Below are 25,359 nucleotides of genomic sequence, written 5' to 3' on the forward strand. Positions count from 1 at the left end.
CCTCTCTGATACCATGCATGCATACAAGGACCGGACATTTTTCATTAAGAGCTTAATGGAAACGTGCATCAATAGTAAGCCTATTCTGTTATAGTTCAAAAGGCTATAGCAGCTAATAAAACGACATTTTCAAACATTTGTCAAAATGCAATTAGCCGAAAATGCGAATTAGAATCTTAGAAAGAAGGGGTATTTAATAGCAACAACTGATGGGTTACTGAAATTACTAGGATTGTGCCTTTGGCTTCTGGACAACAAAAGAGAGTTGATAAGAAAAACACTAGAACTGGAGAAATGCTGGTTAATGGCATGAGGAAGTCTTTAGAAAATAATTGCCTTCACGTTTCTACAGATGGATTTTTGCAAGGCTACTTTGAAGAAAGGTAAGACATGCCTCATTTGAAGTGAAGTAAAACTTTCAGGTTTCAAACAATTATACTGCCTCAAGCTCACATTGCAAAGTGGTGGGTTCCTCGCTGATAGTCAACGGTAGGCAGGCTATGGCCTATACACCTGAATGGCAAATGGGAGGTGAGATTGAATTACAAGTTGAGATTGAGAAATAAAAATAGCTCATTTTTATCATGGCCTCAAGTTAACACGTGATTGCATTTAAAATTGTTATGTTGCGCAATGACTGGGCTTACAAAAGCAGTCTGACAGGTGGTGGGCTATTCTGCTCCTCAAACTAGTCTATGTTGTGCCTGTGTGATAAATGAGATGCATGACTAAGACTGTTGCAGTGACCCCGTATTACCACCACACCGGTGGTCACTAGTCATGAAGGCAGTCACATTTCACGTGAGCTTTTAGTCATGGTAATAAGCTCTGATGCTGCTGATGGTCATTAGTAGCCTACCAAACTTGCTAACTGCCTGGTACTCGGCACTCTATTGTCCCTCTAATCACTCTGACATCAATGCAAATGTAATAGAAAATCTAATCAAAGACTTCATAAGAGCTCATGTTGCGCAACATGCAATTTTGTGAAAAAACAGAGTGATGGCCTTTACTAAAAGCTTTCTATAGGCTGCCCCTGTTTCAAGACAGATGCTTGCTTATGGTCCATTCTATATCAAATCAAATGGAACATGTATATGTAAAGACGAGATTTAAACCAAGAATAGTCTGATGAATAGTCTGAGGGGTGACAGTATTAGCCCAGCATAAGAAACGTTGCCTTTTTTTGGCAACTTTTTCTAATCATAGTCACACACCTCATGTAGCCTAGACCATAGGCCAATATGTTTTGATACGGTTTGTATCACAACTGAAGTGGCCAAAATAACTTCTTAAAATTAAGCACATTAATCCACTTTACAAGGGGTGTAGAGCCCAACTGGCATACATAAACAGTGTGTGTTTCCAGTTTGGGATGATCATTTTCACCATAAAAATGCACCTTTTGGGCCTCCCGTGTGGCGCAGTGGTCTAGGGCACTGCATCGCAGCGCTAGCTGTGCCACCAGAGACTCTGGGTTCGCGCCCAGGCTCTGTCGCAGCCGGCCACATCATGCAGCCTTACAACTTATTAAAAATCAAAACAAATAGCCCAACATTTTTGTCACAACTTAAGTTAGATTAATAACTCTAAATTAAGCATATAGAAGTACCTATTTCTTTGTTAAGCGCTCAACACAGAATAGCCTCGTGTGCACTCCCTCATCGTTTGGAGAAAATATCCTTTTCTATTTTAGATGTTCCAAAGGTCAGAATCAGTGGCTTGTGTGGAAGCCAGAAGATGATAAATGTGTTTACGTTAGTTCATGGTCAATTACCGTGAGACCGACAGTTATTCGCTTGACAATCACCAGCTGACGAAATGTTGTGACTGCCAAAGCTCTATGCATGACGATTAACGAAAATACACACGCAGCAATTGAATTCCAGAAAATTATGCTAATTACCATATAGACCGATAAGTATGACTGGTCAAATTAGAGGTTAACATCCCAAGCTGCTGGTCAAATGTCTGGCGACACATTTTCCTAATGGAAACCCTGGTTTGGACTATGATAGAACCTTAGTGATGTGGACACAGAGGAACTTGAAGCTCTCGTCTCGCTCCATTACAGCCCTGTCGATATGAATGGGGACGTGCTCGGCCCTCCGTTTCCTGTAGTCCAAGATCAGCTCCTTTGTCTTGCTGACGTTGGGGGAGCGGTTATTGCCCTAGCACCACACTACCTGGTCTCTGACCTCCTTCCTATAGATTGTCTCGTTGTCTGTGATCAGGCCTACCACTGTTGTGTCGTCTGCAAACTTAATGACAGTGTTGGAGTCGTGCGCTGCCACGCAGTCGTGGGTGAATAGGGAGTACAGGAGGGGACTAATCACGCACCCCTGAGCGGCCTCCGTGTTAATCGTCAGAGTGATGGATATGTTGTTGCCTACCCTCACAACCTGGGGGCGTCGCGTCAGGAAATCCAGGATCCAGTTGCAGAGTGAGGTGTTCACTCCCAGCTTAGTGATGAGCTTGGAGGGCACTATGGTATTGAACGCTGAACTGTAGTCAATGAACAGCATTCTCATGTAGGTGTTCCTTTTGTCCAGGTGGGAAAGGGCAGTGCAATAGAGATTGTGTCATCTGTGGATCTGTTTGGGCGGTATGCGATAATAGGCATTTTAAATCATGTGTTGTGAAGTGGTCCCAAGGTCAACAGTCTGCTGTTGTAGTAATATGGTCCTGTGCTACTGGACAGGTCTGGTATGGGTAACTTTGCAAAGTTTGCTTAGCAGTTTGACAGTTAAACCTAATTTAGCTACAGCAATTTGGTGATTTATTCAAATCATATGTTTAAACCCTGTCTAATCTCTAAAATAGGCCTAGTTGAATAAATTAAGATGTTGTGCACAGAAGGTCCCCTAGAACAGTGCAGAGAAAAACCCTGTGTTAGAGGCTCATGTTGGTGTGCTTGTCTCTCTTAACCTCTTAGGTGAAAGGCCAGCTGCTCCAAGAGGGTCTCCACATGCATTTGTAAATTGCAGGCAGCATGTTAACTTGGGGCAGCCGGTATTTTTAGAGCAGGGGCTACACACCCATAATATCTCCTTCTCCCCATCAGCCTAGAGTAGACTGATGTATTGCTGCTCAAATCAACAGTTGGGATTTTACAGCCTTTGTTTAGCCATGCTTGATGTGCTGAGTGTGGATAAGGACACTTAACACCAGATGCCCAGGCAATGCAAACAGCCTGAGTACCACTTTTTTGACAGGGGTTTTGCGATAGAAGTAATTGTTGCTCCTCCTTAGCACCCCCTCAACTCCTGTCAACACATGATAGGACACCTGTGTCATCAGAGGAATCGCATCCCCTTTACAGCTCTCTGCTTGCCAAGGGTTGGCACTATCCATCGCCCATCCCTCAACCTTTGCCCCAGTTTTACTGCAGGCTACACTTAGTGGATCAAATCAAATCACATTTTATCCGTCACATGTTTCGTAAACAACAGGTGTAGACTAAACAGTGAAGTGCTTACTTACAGGCCCTTCCCTACGATGCACAGGGAACTTTTCTCTTATTTCTCAATTTAAGTGCGTAATAATAAATACGCAATGATTAAGGATAGTTTGGCTATATACACAGGGTACCAAGTCAAAGTTAATTTGTCACGTGCGCCGAATACAACAAGTGTAGACCTTACAGTGAAATGCTTACTTACAGGCTCTAACCAATAGTGCAAAAAAGGTATTAGGTGAACAATGGGTAAGTAAAGAAATAAAACAACAGTAAAAAGACAGTGAAAAATAACAGTAGCAAGGCTATATACAGTAGCTAGTCTACATACAGGCTCCGGTTAGTCGGGCTGATTGAGGTAGTATGTAGATATGGTTAAAATGACTATGCGTGTATGATGAACAGAGAGTAGCAGTAGCGTAAAAGAGGGGTTGGTGGGTGGCGGGACACAAAGCAGATAGCCCGGTTAGCCAATGTGCGGGAGCACTGGTTGGTCGGCCCAATTGAGGTAGTATGTACATGAATGTATAGTTAAAGTGACTATGCAGATATGATAAGCAGAGAGTAGCAGCAGCGTAAAAAGAGGGGTTGGGGGGAGGCACACAATGCAAATAGTCCGGGTAGCCATTTGATTACCTGTTCAGGAGTCCTATTGCTTGGGGGTACACACTGTTGAGAAGCCATTTTGTCCTAGTCTTGGCACTCTGGTATAGAGGTCGACCGATTATGGTTTTTCAACGCCGATACTGATTATTGGAGGACCAAAAAGCCGATGCCGATTTAAAAAAATAAAATAAAATAAATAATAATGACAATTACAACAATACTGAATTAACACTTATTTTAACTTCTCTCTATAAAACATCAATAAAATCAATTTAGCCTCAAGTAGATAATGAAACATGTTAAATTTGGTTTAAATAATGCAAAAACAAAGTGTTGGAGAAGAACGTAAAAGTGCAATATGTGCTATGTAAGAAAGCTAATGTTTCAGTTCCTTGCTCAGAACATGAGAACATATGAAAGCTGGTGGTTCCTTTTAACATGAGTCTTCAATATTCCCAGGTAAGAAGTTTTAGGTTGTAGTTATTATAGGACTATTTCCCTCTATACCATTTGTATTTCATTAACCTTTGACTATTGGATGTTCTTATAGGCACTTTAGTATTGCCAGTGTAGCCTCCGTCCCTCTCCTCGCTCCTCCCTGGGCTCGATCCAGCAACACAACGACAACAGCCACCACATCGAAGCAGCGCAAGGGAAACAACCACCCCAAGGCTCAGAGCGAGTGAAGTTTGAAACACTATTAGCGCGCGCCAGCTAGCCAGCCATTTCACTTCGGTCACACAAGCATCATCTCGGGAGTTGATAGGTTTGAAGTCATAAAGAGCGCAATGCTTGACACACAACGAAGAGCTGCTGGCAAAATGCAAGAAAGTGCTGTTTGAATGAATGTTTACGCGCCTGCTTCTGCCTACCACCGCTCAGTCAGATACTTGTATGCTTGTATGCTCAGTCAGATTATATGCAACACAGGAAATGCTAGATAATATCTAGTAATATCATCAACCATGTGTAGTTAACTAGTGATTATGATTGATTGTTTTTTATAAGATAAGTTTAATGCTAGCTAGCAACTTACCTTGGCTTACTGCATTTGCGTAACAACGAGAGAGAGGCAGGTCGTTATTGCGTTGGACTAGTTAACTGTAAGGTTGCAAGATTGGATTCCCCCCCCCCCCCCCCCCCCCCCGAGCTGACAAGGTGAAAATCTGTCTTTCTGCCCCTGAACGAGGCAGTTAACCCACCTTTCCTAGGCCGTCATTGAAAATAAGAATGTGTTCTTAACGGACTTAGTTAAATAAAGATTCAATAAAGGTGTAAAAAAAAAAATCTGCAAATTGGCGCACAAAAATACAGATTTCCGATTGTTATGAAAACTTGAAATCGGCCCCAATTAATCGGCCATTCCGATTAATCGGTCGACCTCTACTATGGTACCGCTTGCCATGCAGTAGTTGAGAGAACAGTCTATGACTAGGGTGGCTGGGGTCTTTGACAATTGTTAGGGCCTTCCTCTGACACCGCCTGGTGTAGAGGTTCCTGATGGCAGGCAGCTTAGCCACAGTGATGTACTGGGCCGTACGTACTACCCTCTGTAGTGCCTTGCGGTCAGAGGCCGAGCAATTGCCGTACCAGGCAGTGATGCAACCAATCAGGATGCTCTCGATGTTGCAGCTGTAGAACCTTTTGAGGATCTCAGGACCCATGCCAAATCTTTTTAGTTTCTTGAGGGGGAATAGGCTTTGTCGTGCCCTCTTCACGACTGTCTTACAGTCAACTGTAAGTGCTGTTATTGTGAAGTGGAAACGTCTAGGAGCAACAACAGCTCAGCTACGAAATAGTAGGCCACACAAGCTCACAGAATGGTACTGCTGAGTGCTGAAGCACGTATCGCATAAAAACAGTCTGTCCTCAGTTGCAACATTCACTACAAAGTTCCAAACGGACTCTGGAAGCACCGTCAGCACAATAACTGTTCGTTGAGACCTTAATGAAATGGGTTTCCATGGCCGAGCAGCCACACACAAGCCTAAGATCACCATGCACAATGCCAAGCTTCGGCTGGAGTGGTGTAAAGCTCGCCTCCATTGGACTCTGGCGCAGTGGAAATGCGTTCTCTGTAGTGATGAATCACGCTTCACCATCTGGCAGTCCGAAGTGTGAATTTGGGTTTGGCGGATGCCAGGAGAACATTACCTGCCCGACTGTATAGTGCCAACTGTAAAGTTTGGGGGAGGAGGAATAATAGTCTGGGGCTGTTATTCATGATTCGGGCTAGGCCCTTTTAATTCCAGAAAATTGAAATCTTAACGCAACAGCATAAAATGACATTCTAGACAATTCTGTGCTTCGAGATTTGTGGCAACAGTTTGGGGAAGGCCCTTTCCTGTTTCAGCATGACTATGCCCCTGTGCACAAAGCGAGATCAATACATAAATGTCAAGATCGGTGTGGAAGAACTTGACTGGCCTGCACCCCATCGAAGACCTTTGGGATGAATTGGAATGTCTGTGCTCAACCTCACTAATGCTCTTGTGGCTGAATGGAATCAAGTCCCTACAGCAAATTTCCAACATCTAGTGAATAGCCTTACCAGAAGAGTGGAGGCTATTATAGCAGAAAGGGGGGTACCAACTCCATATTAATGCCCCTAATTTTATAATGAGATGTTTGAAGTGCAGGTGTCCACATACTTTTGGTCATGTAGTGTATGTACACATGACTAGGAATAATGTTACTAGGCAACAGGATAAATAGTTGACCAAATAGATACTAACTATTTAGCAGTTTATGGCTTGGGGGTAGAAGCTGTTTAGGGTCCTGTTGGTCCCAGACTTGGTGCATCGGTGCTGTAGCAGAGAGAACAGTCTATGACTGGATGGCTGGAGTCTTTGACAGCTGTTTTTTTTTGGCCTTCCTCTGACACTGCCTGGTATAGAGGTCCTGGATAGCAGGGAGCTCAGCCCCAGTGATGTACTGGACTGTACACACCACCCTCTGTAGCGCCTTGCGGTCAGATGCCAAGCAGTTGCCATACCAAGCGTTGATGCAGCCAGTCAAGATGGTCTCAATGGTGCAGTTGTAGAACAACTCTTTTCAACCTCCTGAGGGGGAAGAAGCATTGTTGTGCCCTTTTCACAACTGTGTGTGTGTGGACCATGATCGATCCTTAGTGATATGGACACTGGGGAACTTAAAGCTCTCGACCCCCTACACTACAGCCCCGACAATGTAAATGGGGGTGTGCCTGTAGTCCACGATCATTTCCTTTGACTGTGGACAACGTGTAATGAACGATAACCGATGGTCAGAACCTGAACTAAATGTAGGGTGTAGGGCCATGGTGCAGGTACACAATATGATCTTGGGCAATCAAATCAGCAGCATTTTGTGCACTTCCATTCTTCTAAACTAAGTTAATTCCTCAGACATGTCAGGTAAGGTCTGCTATATTTACCTCTTACCCTTTTACTACATGCGCCATAACCTGGAGTCCTTTAGCACTTTGGCTCTCTCTTAGAGCAACAAAAGTGCACCACATTGTAGATGATCTAGCTACACCCTCTTTTACAACACAATAGCCTGAAGAATCCATGATAAAATCAAACTCACTCCCCTTTTTCAACATACTGCAATTAAAGACGCACCCAGTCAATGTGGAACTACTATGAGTGCAAAAGGTTAACAGAATTGTTGTGGTATCTTAAACTGGGCCAGTCTACCACATTCAAGTCCTCTCTTAACCTCGGCACTAATTCAAATGGTATGACACAGCGCATATAAATCACCCACCCACTCAGTAGCAGCGTGTTGCCTTTCAATTGCGGGTGGGGGGGATTGGTAGGGCAGTGAGTGTCCATCGGGAGCAGCCAGCGTCCTCATATAGCCTGTCTTAGATGGAGAGGTTTTACAGCCTGGTGTCCCCAGGGATCCCTCATGCAGTGGCTATGTTTGTGGACACAGGCAACAGGCTTAGGCAGCTACAGTGCATTCGGAAAGTATTCAGACCCCTTGACTTTTTCCACATTTTGTTACGTTACATCCTTATTCTTAAATTTGATTAAATGTTTTTTTTTCCCCCTCCAATCTACACACAATACCCCATAATGAAAGAAGCATTTTGCAAATGTATTATTCAAAAAATCCGGAAATATCACATTTTATATAAGAATTCAGACCCTTTACTCAGTACTTTGTTGAAGCACCTTTGGCAGCGATAACAGCCTTTCCGAGTGCACTGTATGTACCCGGGTGATTCTCATGAAACCAGCATTGTACGATGGTGGTGATGATTTGAGTTTTAAAACAAAGTTTTATTGAGGGAGTGTGCACATGCTGCTATTGTGTTTAGCAACAAAGAAATAGGTACTCCTATATGGTTAATTTAGAGTTATTCATTTTTAAAAACATGTTTAACTAGGCAAGTCCGTTAAGAACAAATTCTTATTTACAATGACGGCCTACCCTGCCCAAACCCTGACGATGCTGGGCCAATTGTGCGCCGCCCTATGGGACTCCCAATCATGGCCAGATGTGATACAGCTTGTATTAATGTAATTTTAGTTGTTCAACAAACATTGGGCTATAGGTTTTGATTTTTAATACATTGTAAGGCTGCATGATGCAACTCTAAAGATGAAAGGTATGAGCCCTGCTTTGTTTTTTGCGCAGGCTGTACATAATCTATCAGTCTCTTATTCACAATTTGACAAGCACTTGATAATGCCTAAAATTTCACGGCGGCATCCCCTTTCTGTGGCTGTAATACACCCTAAAACAAATTCATTCCTTTTGAGTCCAGTGGCCGTTGTGCCCTTCTCCCTGGGTGCTGCACGCTCCGGAGCATCTCTCACTCATGGCTCTCCATCACGTGATCGGGTCTTTCTCACAGGCTACAAGAAATGTTGTGCAACATGAGCTCATGGGCTCTCTTTTATTCGATTTTCTATTACATTTGCATTGATGTCAGAATGATTAGAGGGACAATGGAGTGCTGAGTACCAGGCCGTTAGCAAGTTTGGTAAGGTACCATCAGCAGCATGAGAGCTCGGAGAAGCCTAATTACAGTGACTTAACGGTCACATGGAATTTGACTGCCTTCATGACTCGTGACTGCCGGTGTGGCGGTAATACAGGTCACAGCAACAGCCCTATTCACAACCATTGTCCAACATTGAATGTATTTTAATTCATTTTATCTTGATGTTTAAGTCTTGTATCTTGGATTATTTGTTATCCTTGATTATTTATACTTGAAGCTCATACCCCATTCCTCATACTTCAGAACAATTCTTTATTGACCCTTTTACACTTCATAGGTAAAAGCTAATTGCATAATCGTTGTTTTTTAAAACTTCTTGGTCAAAAAAGTAATGCTCATTACCAAAATATTAATTATCTTTTCCGCAACCTACTTATCATTACTGAAACACTTTAATTGTTTATCTAGTTTGCCATAGTACAGGCAAACACTAGGAGTTACATTGTGGTAGTTATTCAGCAAAATGTGTTAAGATAATTTACGTTAATTTACGTTATATTATCACAAATGTCATGACTCAGATCTTTGTTTTTCGCTAATGAAATCTTCAAAATAACATTTGTTTACTAAAGTCATTTGTTCATTCCTACAGTTGAGGTTGGAAGTTTACATACACTTAGGTTGGAGTCATTAAAACTCGTTTTTCAACCACTCCCCAAATTTCTTGTTAACAAACTATAGTTTTGGCAAGTCGGTTAGGACATCTACTTTGTGCATGACACAAGTCATTTTTCCAACAATTATTTACAGACAGATTAGTTCACTTATAACTCACTGTATCACAATTCCAGTGGGTCAGAAGTTTACATACACTAAGTTGACTGTGCTTTTTAAACAGCTTGGAAAATTCCAGAAAATGATGTCACGGCTTTAGAAGCTTCTGATAGGCTAATTGACTTCATTTGAGTCAATTGGAGGTGTACCTGTGGATTTATTTCAAGGACTACCTTCAAACTCGGTGACCTATGCTTGACATCATGGGAAAATCAAAATAAATCAGCCAAGACCCCAGAAGAAAAAAAAAAGTAGACCTACACAAGTCTGGTTAATCCTTGGGAGCAATTTCCAAATGACTGAAGGTACCACTTTCATCTGTACAAACAATAGTAAGCAAGTATAAACACCATGGTACCACGCAACCGTCATACTGCTCAGGAAGGAGATGCGTTCTGTCTCCTAGAGATGAACGTACTTTGGTGCGAAAAGTGCAAATCAATCCCAAAACAACAGCAAAGGACCCTGTGAAGATGCTGGAGGAAACGGGTACAAAAGTATCTATATCCACAGTAAAATGAGTCCTATATCGACATAACCTGAAAGGCCGCTCGGAAGAAGACACTGCTCCAAAACCGCCATTATAAAAACGGCAGACTACGGTTTGCAACTGCACAATGGGACAAGATTTTACAAATGTCCTTTGTCCATAATGACCATCGTTATGCTTGGAGGAAAAAGGGGGAGGCTTGCAAGTCAAAGAACACCATCCCAACCATGAAGCACAGGGGTGGCAGCATCATGTTGTGGGGGTGTTTTGCTGCATGAGGGACTGGTGCACTTCACAAAATAGATGGCATCATGAGTACGGAAAATGATGTGGATATATTGAAGCAACATCTCATTTGCTTGGTCGCAAATGGGTGTTCCAAATGGACAATTACCCCAAGCATACTTCCAAAGTTGTGGCAAAATGGCTTAAGGACAACAAAGTCAAGGTATTGGAGTGGCCATCACAAAGCCCTGACCTCAATCCCATAAATTTGTGAGCAGAACTGAAAAAGTGTGTTCAAGCTAGGAGGCCTACAAACCTGACTCAGTTACACCAGCTCTGTCAGGAAGAATTTGGCCAAAATTCACCCAACTTATTGTGGGAAGCTTGTGGAAGGCTACCCGAAACGTTTGACCCAAGTTAAGCAATTTAAAGGCAATGCTACCAAATACTAATTGAGTGTCTAAACTTCTGACCCACTGGGAATGTGATGATAGAAATAAAAGCTGAAATAAACCATTCTCTCTACTATTATTCTGACATTTCACATTCTTAAAATAAAGTGGTGATCCTAACTGACCTAAAGACAGGGACTTTTTACTAGGATTAAATGTCAGGAATTGTGAAAAACTGAGTTTAAATGTAATTGACTAAGGTGTATGTGAACTTCTGACTATCAAACTTAGATTTGCTCTGTGGTATACCAATATATATTTTTTAAACATGGATGATCATCAGTTTTTCTTTTTTTGATATTTAGTGTTGTGGTAATGTCAAAGTTCAATCAGTTGTGAAAAATGCTATAAAATACATAAACATTGACTAAACTCTTTGAAATCAACATTTATAATGTTACAACATACTATTTTTGCTCCAAATGACAATGTGCTAGTCAATTTATTCTCCAAAAATCTAAAGAGCTCCTTTTAAAATGACAATTACGTGAGAATCACCCGCTCCATCATCTTGGCTTCAGTGGAAAGACATGTCCTCAACCCACTGATAGTTTCAGTTCACTAGTCAGGGGGCAGAAAAAAAGTTTTTATTTCTATGCAAAATATATACAGGACCTTCATAAAGTATTCATACCCCTTGATTTATTACACATTTAGTTGTGATACAGCCTGAATTCAAAATGGATTAAATATTTTTTTCTTCTCACCCGCCTACACACAACAACCCACAATGACAAAGTGAAAAAAATCCATGTTTTAAAAAAAAATAAATACACACATATATCTCATTTACTTAAGTATTCATACCCCTGGGTCAATATTTTGTAGAAGCACCATTTGGTAGCGATTACACCGGAGAGTCTCTAAGAGCTTTCCACACCTGGATTGTGCATAATTTCCCTATTATTATTTTCAAAACTCTTCAAGCTCTGTCAAATTGATTGTTGATCATTGGTAGACAACCATTTTCAGGTCTTGCCATATATTTTCAAGTAGATATAAATCAAAACTGTAATGCAGCCACAAAGGAACTCCAGTGTAGATTAGGCCTTGTGTTTTAGGTTGTCATGCTGAAAGGTGAATTAATCTCCCACCTCCCTGGTGGAAAGCAGGCTAAACCAGGTTTTCCTCTAGGATTTTGCCTGTGTTAAGCTCCATTCCAGGTTTTTTTCTGCCTGGAAAAACCCTTCAGTCCTTAAATCCTTAACGATTACAAGCATACCCATAACATGATGCATTCACCACTATGCTTGAAAATATAGAGAGTGGTACTCAATGTTGTATTGGATGTGCCCCCAGCATAACACTTTGTATTCAGGACAAAAAAAGTGAATTACTTTGCCAAATTTTTTGCAGTATTACTTTAGTGCCCTGTTGCAAACAGGATACATGTTTTGGAATATTTGTATTCTATACAGGCTTCATTCTTTTCACTCTGTCAGTTAGGAGTATTATGGAGTAACTACAATGTTTGTTGATCCATCCTCGGTTTTCTCCTTTCACTCTAACTGTATTAAAGTCACCATTGGCCTCATGGTGAAGTCCTTGAGCGGTTTCCTTCCTCTTCGGAAACTTAGGAGGACGCCTGTATCTTTGTAGTGACTGGGTGTGTTGATACAACATCCAAAGTGTAATTAATAACTTCACCATGCTCAAAGGGATATTCAATGTCTGCTTTTTTATAAAATCTACCAATAGTTGCCCTTTGCGAGGTATTGGAAAACCTCCCTGGTCTATGTGGTTAAATCTGTGTTTGAAATTCACTGCTTGAATGAGGGACTTTACAACTATCTGTATGTGTAAGGTTACAGACAGATGTTAAACACTATTATTGCACACAGACTGAGTCCATGCAACTTACTATGCACATTTTTACTCCTGAACTTATTTAGACTTGCCATAACAAAGGGGTTGAATACTTATTGACTCAAGACATTTCAGCTTTTAATTGTTTTATTAATTTGTAAAAACATAATTCCACTTTAACATTATGGGGTATTGTTTGTAGGCCAGTGATGACAAATCTCTATTTTAATCTATTTTAAATTTGGGAGGTAACACAATAAAATGTGGAAAATGACAAGGGGTGTGAATACATTCTGAAGGCCCTGTAGTTCATTGAGTCTATGCTCATTGGGTCATTTGATATAGGTTATGCTAGCTAAACACTGGCCATTGACAACATGTCCTTCAAATTGAATGTCCTCTTTCTTGTTTTTCTTGTCCTGTTGATTGTTTGTCTTCCTTGGTTTGCCTCAGCCCTATGAACTGCCCATTACTTACAATGAACATATTATATTACTAGGCTGTGTGCTATCATCTTCTAAAAGTTTTGTGGACACGTCCATAATAATGTTGTGGTTGCTTGAAGGGGAACAGTATAGACCCTTTTGCAGTACACGACACATGGATGAGTGCGACTCTTGGTGGGAGTAAGAAAACCATCACCATCTGCGCCTATTCAACACAGCCTAGAGTTTAAGTTTCTATTACTTGTAAACAAAAAAACTTGTTTGGGTTCTCATACACTTAGAATATTTTTTTAAATTCTTACTTGAACAGCCGCTTAGATTATGTTTGGTCTTTGCAAAAATAACTATTTTGTATGCAGCAGTTGTTAGCTAGAATGCTAACGCTCATTGATATAGGCTGTAGCAAAAGCTAGCCAAAGAACCATTTTATGGTTGAAGTTTAAGTGTTTAAAAAAAGAAAATATAATGCAGTTGATTTGTAATGATGACACAATCATTATATTAAGCAGGACATTCATACGAGCATTAACATCCAATTATAATCCAGAAGTAGTGTGAAATGCACCCATATGCAGCATGTAAATAGGGGATTTTTTTTGCTGGCATTCTATAAGACCTCACCCTTGTTCTGCCACCAATTCGCACGCATCCCCTCGTGCGGTAATGTTTGCAAACACCCAAAGGATCTATTTGATCCCTCAATTAGGTTATGTAGTCACTCTTGGCAAATGCTATGATTTATTAAGTTTAAGTATCATGTCATTCTATGCCGCAGATTCCCTTCATTACAGTCAAAGACAACAGATCATATAGGCCTAATGTGAAAATACTGTTAGATCCTTTTGAGATACAAGTTCTTCATGATATATCGGACATGCTAATACCTCCACTGCCTTGTCATTGCCTCACCTAAGCTCTCTGCCTCTCACTATTGTCACTGTCAACGGTGGCCTACTTAAGCCTTGTTCACACTGCAGGCCTTAATGCTCAAATCAGTTTTGTTTGTCCAAACAGCCAGTGACCAAATCGGATTTGTGTGTTGACTGTAGACATTTGCTGACATGGCTACGCTAGTGGTGGGTGTGTGTGCGTGGCGGCTGATTGGGGGTGGTGCTCGTGCTTCCTCTCACTCAGAAGTTGTTGTTGTGTAGCAAGCTAAGGTGACAACAATTCCTGCCATGGAAGTTTCCCAGTTGCTTTGAATGTTTGAAATCGTAGTGTAAAAACACTTTTAAAGTGTCAAAAGATAAGATGATCCAACTTTCAAAATGTTATTTTTGGATAACCATAGATGGCTACCTAGCTGTTTAGTTTGCTAGCACACATTCACTAAATTCATTGTGAACAATTAACAATTGCTAGTTAGCTGCCACATGTTCTTGCCAAACTGTCAACAGAATAACAAGCAAGCAATAAGATATGCCAAATAACAGAAAAAAAAAACACGAGGTCAAATAAATCAGATTCAGCTGTTCAGACACAAGTCACATGGCCATGAATCTGATTTTTGTATCTGATTTCAAGTCCATTTGAAACTGGTTTGAAATGTGTCTTGAAGTATCCAATTTCATGGATATTTTCATGGATATTTTGGCTGTTCAGATTCCAGGAAAAAGATGAGAATCAGATATGCAAAAAAAATTCAAACTGCCAGTGTGAACAACGCTTTAGTCCCTTTATGGATGGAGGTGTTATGTTCAGACCTGGTTTGAAATACATGTGTATTTGATTATTTGTTCTTTAAATAGGCCTACTTTATGTATTTTTTTGTATTTTCAAATCATGTGGACCAAATCATAAACTACTTTTATTGGAAGTATTTTCAAATAATTTCCTATTAAAATACTTATTTCTAAATATGTTTTATGAAATAACAAACAGACCTGGTTTCAAAGGCATGGGAGTATTTATTTGTATATAAAAATGCACTGTATTTTAGGATTTTCAAATACATGCCAATACTTACCAAGTGTATTTCCTAAAATATGTGTTATCAAAAATAATAATATCCAAAACAAGTATTTTGAAAGTAATTGAAATATGCTAAATAGTGTTTGAACCTAGGTCTGGTTATGTTACCCTTTTCAGAGTTGTGTCTACTGTTAAGGCATCCCTGTAGCCTTCACCTAGGATAGTGTTGAGCTGTCTGAAACCATGGGTGACTTCCACAATTGTTCTAGGAAAAGGGATAAAGGAAGGGGGATACCTAGTCAGTTGTTCTAGGAAAAGGGATAAAGGAAGGGGGTACCTAGTCAGTTGTTCTAGGAAAAGGGATAAAGGAAGGGGGATACCTAGTCAGTTGTTCTAGGAAAAGGGATAAAGGAAGGGGGATACCTAGTCAGTTGTTCTAGGAAAAGGGATAAAGGAAGGGGGATACCTAGTCAGTTGTTCTAGGAAAAGGGATAAAGGAAGGGGGATACCTAGTCAGTTGTTCTAGGAAAAGGGATAAAGGAAGGGGGATACCTAGTCAGTTGTTCTAGGAAAAGGGATAAAGGAAGGGGGTACCTAGTCAGTTGTTCTAGGAAAAGGGATAAAGGAAGGGGGATACCTAGTCAGTTGTTCTAGGAAAAGGGATAAAGGAAGGGGGATACCTAGTCAGTTGTTCTAGGAAAAGGGATAAAGGAAGGGGGATACCTAGTCAGTTGTTCTAGGAAAAGGGATAAAGGAAGGGGGATACCTAGTCAGTTGTTCTAGGAAAAGGGATACAGGAAGGGGGATACCTAGTCAGTTGTTCTAGGAAAAGGGATAAAGGAAGGGGGATACCTAGTCAGTTGTTCTAGGAAAAGGGATAAAGGAAGGGGGATACCTAGTCAGTTGTTCTAGGAAAAGGGATAAAGGAAGGGGGATACCTAGTCAGTTGTTCTAGGAAAAGGGATAAAGGAAGGGGGATACCTAGTCAGTTGTTCTAGGAAAAGGGATAAAGGAAGGGGGATACCTAGTCAGTTGTTCTAGGAAAAGGGATAAAGGAAGGGGGATACCTAGTCAGTTGTTCTAGGAAAAGGGATAAAGGAAGGGGGATACCTAGTCAGTTGTTCTAGGAAAAGGGATAAAGGAAGGGGGATACCTAGTCAGTTGTTCTAGGAAAAGGGATAAAGGAAGGGGGATACCTAGTCAGTTGTTCTAGGAAAAGGGATAAAGGAAGGGGGTACCTAGTCAGTTGTTCTAGGAAAAGGGATAAAGGAAGGGGGATACCTAGTCAGTTGTTCTAGGAAAAGGGATAAACGAAGGGGGATACATAGACAGTTGTTCTAGGAAAAGGGATAAAGGAAGGGGGTACCTAGTCAGTTGTTCTAGGAAAAGGGATAACGGAAGGGGGTACCTAGTCAGTTGTTCTAGGAAAAGGGATAAAGGAAGGGGGATACCTAGTCAGTTGTTCTAGGAAAAGGGATAAAGGAAGGGGGATACCTAGTCAGTTGCACAGCTGAATGAATGCTTTCAACCAAAATGTGTCTCCCACATTTAACCCAACTGCTCTGCATGCAGGGGGGGGGCAGCCTTAATCGGCATCCACGTCATCAGTGCCCGGGGAGCAGTTGTTGTTGCTGGTTAACTGCCTTGGTCAAGGACACATTTTTCCACCTTGCTGGCTCAGGGATTCGAACCAGCCACCTTTTGGTTACTGGCCCAATGCTCTTAACTGCTAGGTTACCTGCCGACCCCAGGAATCTGATCAGTTTGAGGTTACCTAACTGTTAAAATCACCTCTTCATTTTGCCAATCTGCACCTCTCCCGCTTGAGTAAGTCATTAAGAGGCTTGTGTTATCTTCTGCCTTTTTCAGTGGCAAGTTAGTGTCACCAAAATGGAAGAACTTCAAAGGCCTAAAGCTGCTGTGGAGAGACAAGATTCGTCTCAACAACGCTATCTGGAGGGCCTGGTACATGCAATGTAAGAGCTCCACGCACGGCTTCATATTCTATTGTCTCTCACTAAATACAGCAACCTCACTGTTGTAACATAGTATGAACGCCAGGTTGAACTTGGCTGAAATAAATATTTGATTAAACGATTGCTCCAGGGTTGGGTCTGCAGAGCCACTGAATGGCACTTGAATCCCCTTATGATTGAGAAGTATAGTCTACAGTGTATGAATCATATTTAATGTTTTCTTTAAAAAAAAGTTTTCTTATTCACTACTATGTTAGTATAGGTGGTGTGTTCTTTTTGCTCAACTGGTAGCTCTTGCATGTGTTCTACTCTACAGATGTGGAGAAGCGAGACAACCCTGTCTGCCATTTTGTCACTCCTCTGGATGGGACCATGGACATAGAGGACCATCGTCCGGCAGAGGTAAGAAAGGGCAGTGGATTGGGGGATATTTTTTTAATTTAACCTTTTTTTAACTAGGCAAGTCAGTTGAGAGCAAATTATTATTTACAATGACTGCCTAGGAACAGTGGGTTAACTGCCTTGTTCAGGGGCAGACTGACAGATTTTTACATTGTCAGTTCGGGGAATCAATCTAGCAACCTTTCGGTTACTGGCCCAACGCTCTAACCACTAGGCTACCTGCCGCCCCGGCAATAACAAATTCACAGAAAATAATATGCACAGAAAATAATATGCAGCACTACCATACCACTGCCCCATACCACTGCCCCATACCACTGCCCCATACCACTGCCCCATACCACTGCCCCATACCACTGCCCCATACCACTGCCCCATACCACTGCCCCATACCACTGCTCCATACCACTGCTCCATACCACTGCTCCATACCACTGCTCCATACCACTGCTCCATACCACTGCTCCATACCACTGCTCCATACCACTGCCCCATACCACTGCCCCATACCACTGCCCCATACCACTGCTCCATACCACTGCCCCACCTTTTAACCCAACTCTTCTCTGGGACAACGTTTTTATCCCGTATGTATCGTTTAGCTCCTTTGCATGTCCCTCTTTTTCTCTCCTCTGTTCCACTCCATGTCTCTCTCCTTACTGTTTACCACTTAAACCAATCCCCACACTATTTTCTCCCTCTCCCTTTGTCTTCTATAGGCAATAGCCACAGAGGGGAAATATTGGAAAAGAAGAATTGAAATTGTAATTCGAGAGTATCACAAGTGGAGGACATATTTCAAGAAAAGGGTAGGGTAATGGATTTTGTTGACAGATTGTGCCTTTAAAAGAAATGTGTGTGTGTGTGTGTGTGTGTGTATGTGTGTGTATATATATATATATCAATTAAACAAAGTTGTACCAATTAAACAAAGTTGTCTAATGTTCAAGACTAAGCAGCATTAGACCTATATTAGGTTCTTGTCAGTTGCTTTAACTGGATGGTGAGGCAACTAGTTGATGAATGTACTACATTTACTATGCTCTACTCCATGTTATCATTTTATGTCTATATGAATCTGCCACATAACATTGATTTTCCAATTTGTCACAGTTACAGAAGCACAAGGATGACGATCTCTCAAGCCTTCTCAAGGTATGCATTCTTGTGTGCTTCCTCAGTTCAAATTAGGTAATAAAGTAGTGCTAGTGAAAAAATAAGGGTAACACCCAAATAATCACTACATCTGACATCTGTGAAAATGACAAAGAATAAGAATAAAGTAAAGAATAGGCCATTTACATACATTGTCTACATGTGGGTAGGAAAGCTGTATGCTATGTTGATTTGATTTATGCTATTAGGATCTCTTAGCTCACCAAGGGCTAGTCTTCCAAGAGTCCTTATTAAGAAATGTGAAAACAGAAATTTTGTCAAACAACCAAATCAAATTAATAACACAAACACAGATCAACATTCCTATTACATTTACATGTTACAAATTACACCCCCCCCTACTTCAATTGTGAATTGCTTGGTCTGTATTTGGATTGTTATGAGGCATGTGTTTTATTGAAGAGGCTGATTTTAATCAATTTGAGTATGTGGTCTGCATGTTTCATAACTGTTAAATAGATTAGTTCTATGATTTGATATGGTTTGTGCAGTATGTGCACTGCATGTTTTTTGTGTAACTGACTGGCTGGCTTGTTGCATTTTGAACACCCTAAGGGGCCAGAGGAGCAGTTTTTGCTGTTTGGGGAGATCTTTCCAGACACATTCCGTGTGTCCCTTTGTCAGGATGAGGAAATGGCTGTGCGCCGAGTTGCTCGGAAAAGCCGTGAGTCGCCTGTCCCCATGGAGATGGACCCACTTTTTGACATGGACGTGCTGATGTCAGAGTTTTCTGACACACTCTTCTCCACGCTGGCCTCCCACCAGCCCATGGCCTGGCCCAATCCGAGGGAGATAGGTGAGGGCCCGCCACCAACATCCTATTCCATACACCAAGCCTGTTTCTATTCACTTAGATCCACCCAAGCCTTCAACCAGATCTATTGGAAAAATCTATTTGCTTTTCAACAACTTTTTTTCACACCCCATCCGTGTCCACCTGTTCCCCATAGCTCATGCAGGGAATGCAGACATGATCCAGCCTGGACTCATCCCCCTACAGCCCAACCTGGACTTTATGGACTCCTTTGAGCCATTGCAAGGTAATGACAATGCACTCTACCACAGTGACAAACTCCAAAATAATGTCACTTGCACAGTGCACAAACTTTAACAGGACCTTGGAGCACCATGTTAAGGCCGATCCACAGATCACAGATTTACTGTGTGTTCGCTTGGGTGGAGTCATATTTTTTGGGGGGAGCAACGTGCACCTTTTGGTAAAATGATACCCTCGCCCATCCACGTGTACCTAGACCCCTGAATAGTTTGACTGGTTAATTTGCAATTCTGCTCCTATCACCTGACCCAAAAGGTCATGATTCATATGATGTGGTAGATTGACTAGAAATGAAATAGAACATCATCACCAGTGTTAGCTCATTTCTAAGAGAAACACCTGCATATTTGATTAATAGCTACATGTAATGAGTTCAGTGTTGTTTTACATTACCTCGTTTTGTGCCTGCCAGTTGCCTGTAGGCTACTCCGCTAGCAGCTTGCTTGCTAAAAAAAGCAAGCAAGCAAGCTAGCCTTTAAGCTTCCAACATCTCCCCCATGTCAAATAATCCGATTTATAATTAAATAATATCTAATTAGGCTACAATGTTGTTTGTTATATTGTTTGAACAGTTGCTGGGATTATATATGTTTATAAATTCAAAATAATTTACTTTGATGCATAGCATATAGGTCAGATCAAGGAACTGCGGTTATGCTTTCACCACTTTTGTATTCCAGGATTTATAGCAACACTATCCACGTTTCCATCCACTGTTTTTATGCGAGTAAATCAAATCAAATTGTATTAGTTACATGCTCCGAATAAAATGTCTGTAGACCTTAGCGTGAAATGCTTACTTATGAGCCCCTAACCAACATTGCAGTTACATTTTTTAAATAAAACATTTGTAAGAATAAGAAATAAAAGTAACAAGTAATTAAAGAACAGCAGTAAAAAAACAATAGCGAGACTATACACAGGGGGTACCGGTACAGTCTCAATGTGCGGGGGCACCGGTTAGTTGAGGTAATATGTACATGTGGGTAGAGTTATTAAAGTGACTATGCATAGATGATAAGAACAGAGAGTAGCAGCAGTGTAAAAGAGGAGAGGGGGCAATGCAAATAGTCTGGGTAGCCATTTGATTAGATGTTCAGGAGTCTTGTGGCTTGGGGGTAGAAGCTCTTAAGAAGCCTCATGGTCCTAGACTTGGCGCTCCGGTACAGCTTGCCATGCGGTAGCAGAGAGAACACTATGAATAGGGTGGCTGGAGTCTTTGAAAATTCTTAGGGCCTTCCTCTGACACCGCCTGGTGTAGAGGTCCTGGATGGCAGGAAGCTTGGTCCCAGTGATGTACTGGGCCTTCTGCTAAGCTATATGGAATTGTTTTAAGAAGGCCATACATACCAAGGATAATTTATCTATTTGATTTAGAATTTTAAGACCCCTTAAAGTATCCCCAAAAAATATTAAACAATTATTTGATTAAGAACTGTTATTAGCCCATACAAACACATTGAATAACAGATTCACTACATGGAACAACAAATTAATATAAAGGAAGTTTGTTCGTAAGTGTTTTTTTGGCCCCTTAGCACTAAACAGTCTCCTTATATACACTACATGACCAAAAGTATGTGGATACCTGCTCGTCAAACATCTCATTACAAAATCATGGGCATTAATATGGAGTTGGTCCCCCTTTTGTGATAACAGCCTCCACTCTTCTAGGAAGGCTTTCCACTAGGTGTTGGAACATTTCTGTGGGGACTTGCTTCCATACAGCCACAAGAGCATTAGTGAGGTCGGGCACTGATGTTGGGCGATTTAGGTCTGTTCCAATTCATCCCGACGGTCTTCGGTGGGGTTGAGGTCAGGGCTTTGTGCAGGCCAGTCAAGTTCTTCAACACCGATCTTGACAAACCATTTCTATATGGACCTCGCTTTATGTGCGGGGGCATTGTCATGCTGAAACAGGAAAGGGCCTTCCCCAAACTGTTGCCACAAAGTTGGAAGCACAGAGTCGTCTATAATGTAATTTTATGCTGTAACGTTAATATTTTCCTTCACTGGAACTAAGGGGCCTAGCCCAAATCATCATGAAAAACATCCCCAGACCATTATTCCTCCACCACCAAACTTTACAGTTGGCAGTACGCATTCTGGCAGTTAGACTTCTCCTGGCATCCGCCAAACCAACACTCATCTGTTGGACTGCCAGATGGTGAAGTGTGATTCATCTCTCCAGAGAACGCGTTTCCATTGCTCCAGAGTCTAATGGCGGCAAGCTTTACACCACTCCAGCTGACGCTTGGCATTGTGCATGGTGATCTTAGGCTTGTTTGCGGCGGTTTGGCCTTGAAAACCCATTTCATGAAGCTCCCTGACAAATGGTTATTGTGCTGATGTTGCTTTCAGAGACAGGTTAGAACTCGGTAGTGTGTTACAACCTAGGACAGACAATTTGTATGCGCTTCAGCACTCGGCGATCCCGTTCTGTGAGCTTGTGTGACCAGCAGCTGAGCCGTTGTTGCGCCAGGACGTTTCCACTTCACAATAATAGCACTTGCAGTTGACTAGGGCAGCTCTAGCTGGGCAGAAATTTGACGAACTGACTTGTTGGAAAGATTGCATCCTATGACGGTGCAACATTGAAAGTCACTGGGCTCTTCAGTAAGGCCATTCTGCTGCCAAAGGTTTGTCTATAGAGATTTCATGGCTGTGTGCTCAATTTTATACACTTGTCAGCATCGTCTGTGGCTGAAATAGCTGAATCCACAAATTATTATTATAATGTTTTTTTTATTTTTATTTTACTCCCTTTTCTCCCCGATTTCGTGGTATCCAATTGTTAGTAGTTACTATCTTGTCTCATCGCTACAACTCCCGTACGAGCTCGGGAGAGACGAAGGTCGAAAGCCATACGTCCTCCGAAACACAACCCAACCAAGCCATATATATTGCTCAAAAAATACTTTTTTCTTTACATAGTTGAATGTGCTGACAACAAAATCACACAAAAATTATCAATGGAAATCAAATGTATCAACCCATGGAGGTCTGAATTTGGAGTGAAACTCAAAATTAAAGTGGAAAACTACACTACAGGCTGATCCAACTTTGATGTAATGTCCTTAAAACAAGTCAAATGAGGCTCAGTAGTGTGTGTGGCCTCCACGTGCCTGTATGACCTCCCTACAACGCCTGGGCATGCTCCTGATGAGGTGGCGGATGGTCTCCTGAGGGATCTCCTCCCAGACCTGGACTAAAGCATCCGCCAACTCCTGGACAGTCTGTGGTGCAACGTGGCGTTGGTGGATGGAGCGAGACATGATGTCCCAGATGTGCTCAATTGGATTCAGGTCTGGGGAGCAGGTGGGCCAGTCCATAGCATCAATGCCTTCCTCTTGCAGGAACTGCTGACACACTCCAGCCACATGAAGTCTAGCATTGTCTTGCATTAGGAGGAACCCAGGGCCAACCGCACCAGCATATGGTCTCACAAGGGGTCTGAGGATCTCATCTCGGTACCTCATGGCAGTCAGGCTACCACTGGCGAGCACATGGAGGGCTGTGCGGCCCCCCAAAGAAATGCCACCCCACACCATGACTGACCCACCGCCAAACCGGTCATGCTGGAGGATGTTACAGGCAGCAGAACGTTCTCCACAGCGCCTCCAGACTCTGTCACGTCTGTCACGTGCTCAGTGTGAACCTGCTTTCATCTGTGAAGAGCACAGGGCACCAGTGGCAAATTTCCCCATCTTGGTGTTATCTGGCAAATGCCAAACGTCCTGCATGGTGTTGGGCTGTAAGCACAACCCCCACCTGTGGACGTCGGGCCCTCATACCACCCTCATGGAGTCTGTTTCTGACGGTTTGAGCAAACACATGCACATTTGTGGCCTGCTGGAGGTCATTTTCCAGGGCTTTGGCAGTGCTCCTCCTGCTCCTCCTTGCACAAAGGCGGAGGTAGCGGTCCTGCTGCTGGGTTGTTGCCCTCCTACGGCCTCCTCCACGTCTCCTGATGTACTGGCCTGTCTCCTGGTAGCGCCTCCATGCTCTGGACACTACGCTGACAGGCACAGCAAACCTTCTTGCCACAGCTCCCGTTGATGTGCCATCCTGGATGAGCTGCACTACCTGAGCCACTTGTGTGGGTGTTAGACTCTCATGATACCACTAGAGTGAAAGCACCGCCAGCATTCAAAAGTGACCAAAACATCAGCCAGGAAGCATAGGAACTGAGAAGTGGTCTGTGGTCACCACCTGCAGAACCACTCCTTTATTGGGGATGTCTTGCTAATTGCCTATAATTTCCACCTGTTGTCTATTCCATTTGCACAACAGCATGTAAAATTTGTGGACAGTTTGATTTCACAGAAGTGTGATTGACTTGGAGTTACATTGTGTTGTTTAAGTGTTCCCTTTATTTTTTGAGCAATGTGTGTTTATATATATATATATATATATATATAAGGCTATATATACACACTGCTCAAAAAAAGTAAAGGGAACACTTACAGTGCCTTGCGAAAGTATTCGGCCCCCTTGAACTTTGCGACCTTTTGCCACATTTCAGGCTTCAAACATAAAGATATAAAACTGTATTTTTTGTGAAGAATCAACAACAAGTGGGACACAATCATGAAGTGGAACGACATTTATTGGATATTTCAAACTTTTTTTAACAAATCAAAAACTGAAAAATTGGGCGTGCAAAATTATTCAGCCCCTTTACTTTCAGTGCAGCAAACTCTCTCCACAAGTTCAGTGAGGATCTCCGAATGATCCAATGTTGACCTAAATGACTAATGATGATAAATACAATCCACCTGTGTGTAATCAAGTCTCCGTATAAATGCACCTGCACTGTGATAGTCTCAGAGGTCCGTTAAAAGCGCAGAGAGCATCATGAAGAACAAGGAACACACCAGGCAGGTCCGAGATACTGTTGTGAAGAAGTTTAAAGCCGGATTTGGATACAAAAAGATTTCCCAAGCTTTAAACATCCCAAGGAGCACTGTGCAAGCGATAATATTGAAATGGAAGGAGTATCAGACCACTGCAAATCTACCAAGACCTGGCCGTCCCTCTAAACTTTCAGCTCATACAAGGAGAAGACTGATCAGAGATGCAGCCAAGAGGCCCATGATCACTCTGGATGAACTGCAGAGATCTACAGCTGAGGTGGGAGACTCTGTCCATAGGATAACAATCAGTCGAATATTGCACAAATCTGGCCTTTATGGAAGAGTGGCAAGAAGAAAGCCATTTCTTAAAGATATCCATAAAAAGTGTCGTTTAAAGTTTGCCACAAGCCACCTGGGAGACACACCAAACATGTGGAAGAAGGTGCTCTGGTCAGATGAAACCAAAATTGACCTTTTTGGCAACAATGCAAAATGTTATGTTTGGCGTAAAAGCAACACAGCTGAACACACCATCCCCACTGTCAAACATGGTGGTGGCAGCATCATGGTTTGGGCCTGCTTTTCTTCAGCAGGGACAGGGAAGATGGTTAAAATTGATGGGAAGATAGATGGAGCCAAATACAGGACCATTCTGGAAGAGAACCTGATGGAGTCTGCAAAAGACCTGAGACTGGGACGGAGATTTGTCTTCCAACAAGACAATGA

At 42.1% G+C, this 25,359-nt stretch overlaps 1 protein-coding gene across 4 annotated transcripts in view; it reads left to right on the top strand.

Annotated features, from left to right (window-relative positions):
• mlxip (MLX interacting protein) overlaps positions 1-25,359 on the top strand; it is a 41,447-nt gene that overhangs the window by 3,839 nt on the left and 12,249 nt on the right. Inside the window, exons 2-7 of one of the 4 annotated variants that reach the window (XM_036935894.2) lie at positions 17,036-17,142; positions 17,459-17,544; positions 18,264-18,353; positions 18,658-18,699; positions 19,276-19,516; positions 19,671-19,760. In XM_036935894.2, coding sequence (XP_036791789.1) covers positions 17,036-17,142; positions 17,459-17,544; positions 18,264-18,353; positions 18,658-18,699; positions 19,276-19,516; positions 19,671-19,760 — 656 coding nt within the window. The remainder of the gene's footprint in view (positions 1-17,035; positions 17,143-17,458; positions 17,545-18,263; positions 18,354-18,657; positions 18,700-19,275; positions 19,517-19,670; positions 19,761-25,359) is intronic. The other 3 variants (XM_036935896.2, XM_036935895.2, XM_036935898.2) reach the window with 3 other exon arrangements.

The sequence above is a fragment of the Oncorhynchus mykiss genome, chromosome 11 (assembly GCF_057628025.1).
Source record: "Oncorhynchus mykiss isolate SJ-2025 chromosome 11, ASM5762802v1, whole genome shotgun sequence".
Taxonomy (NCBI): domain Eukaryota; kingdom Metazoa; phylum Chordata; class Actinopteri; order Salmoniformes; family Salmonidae; genus Oncorhynchus; species Oncorhynchus mykiss.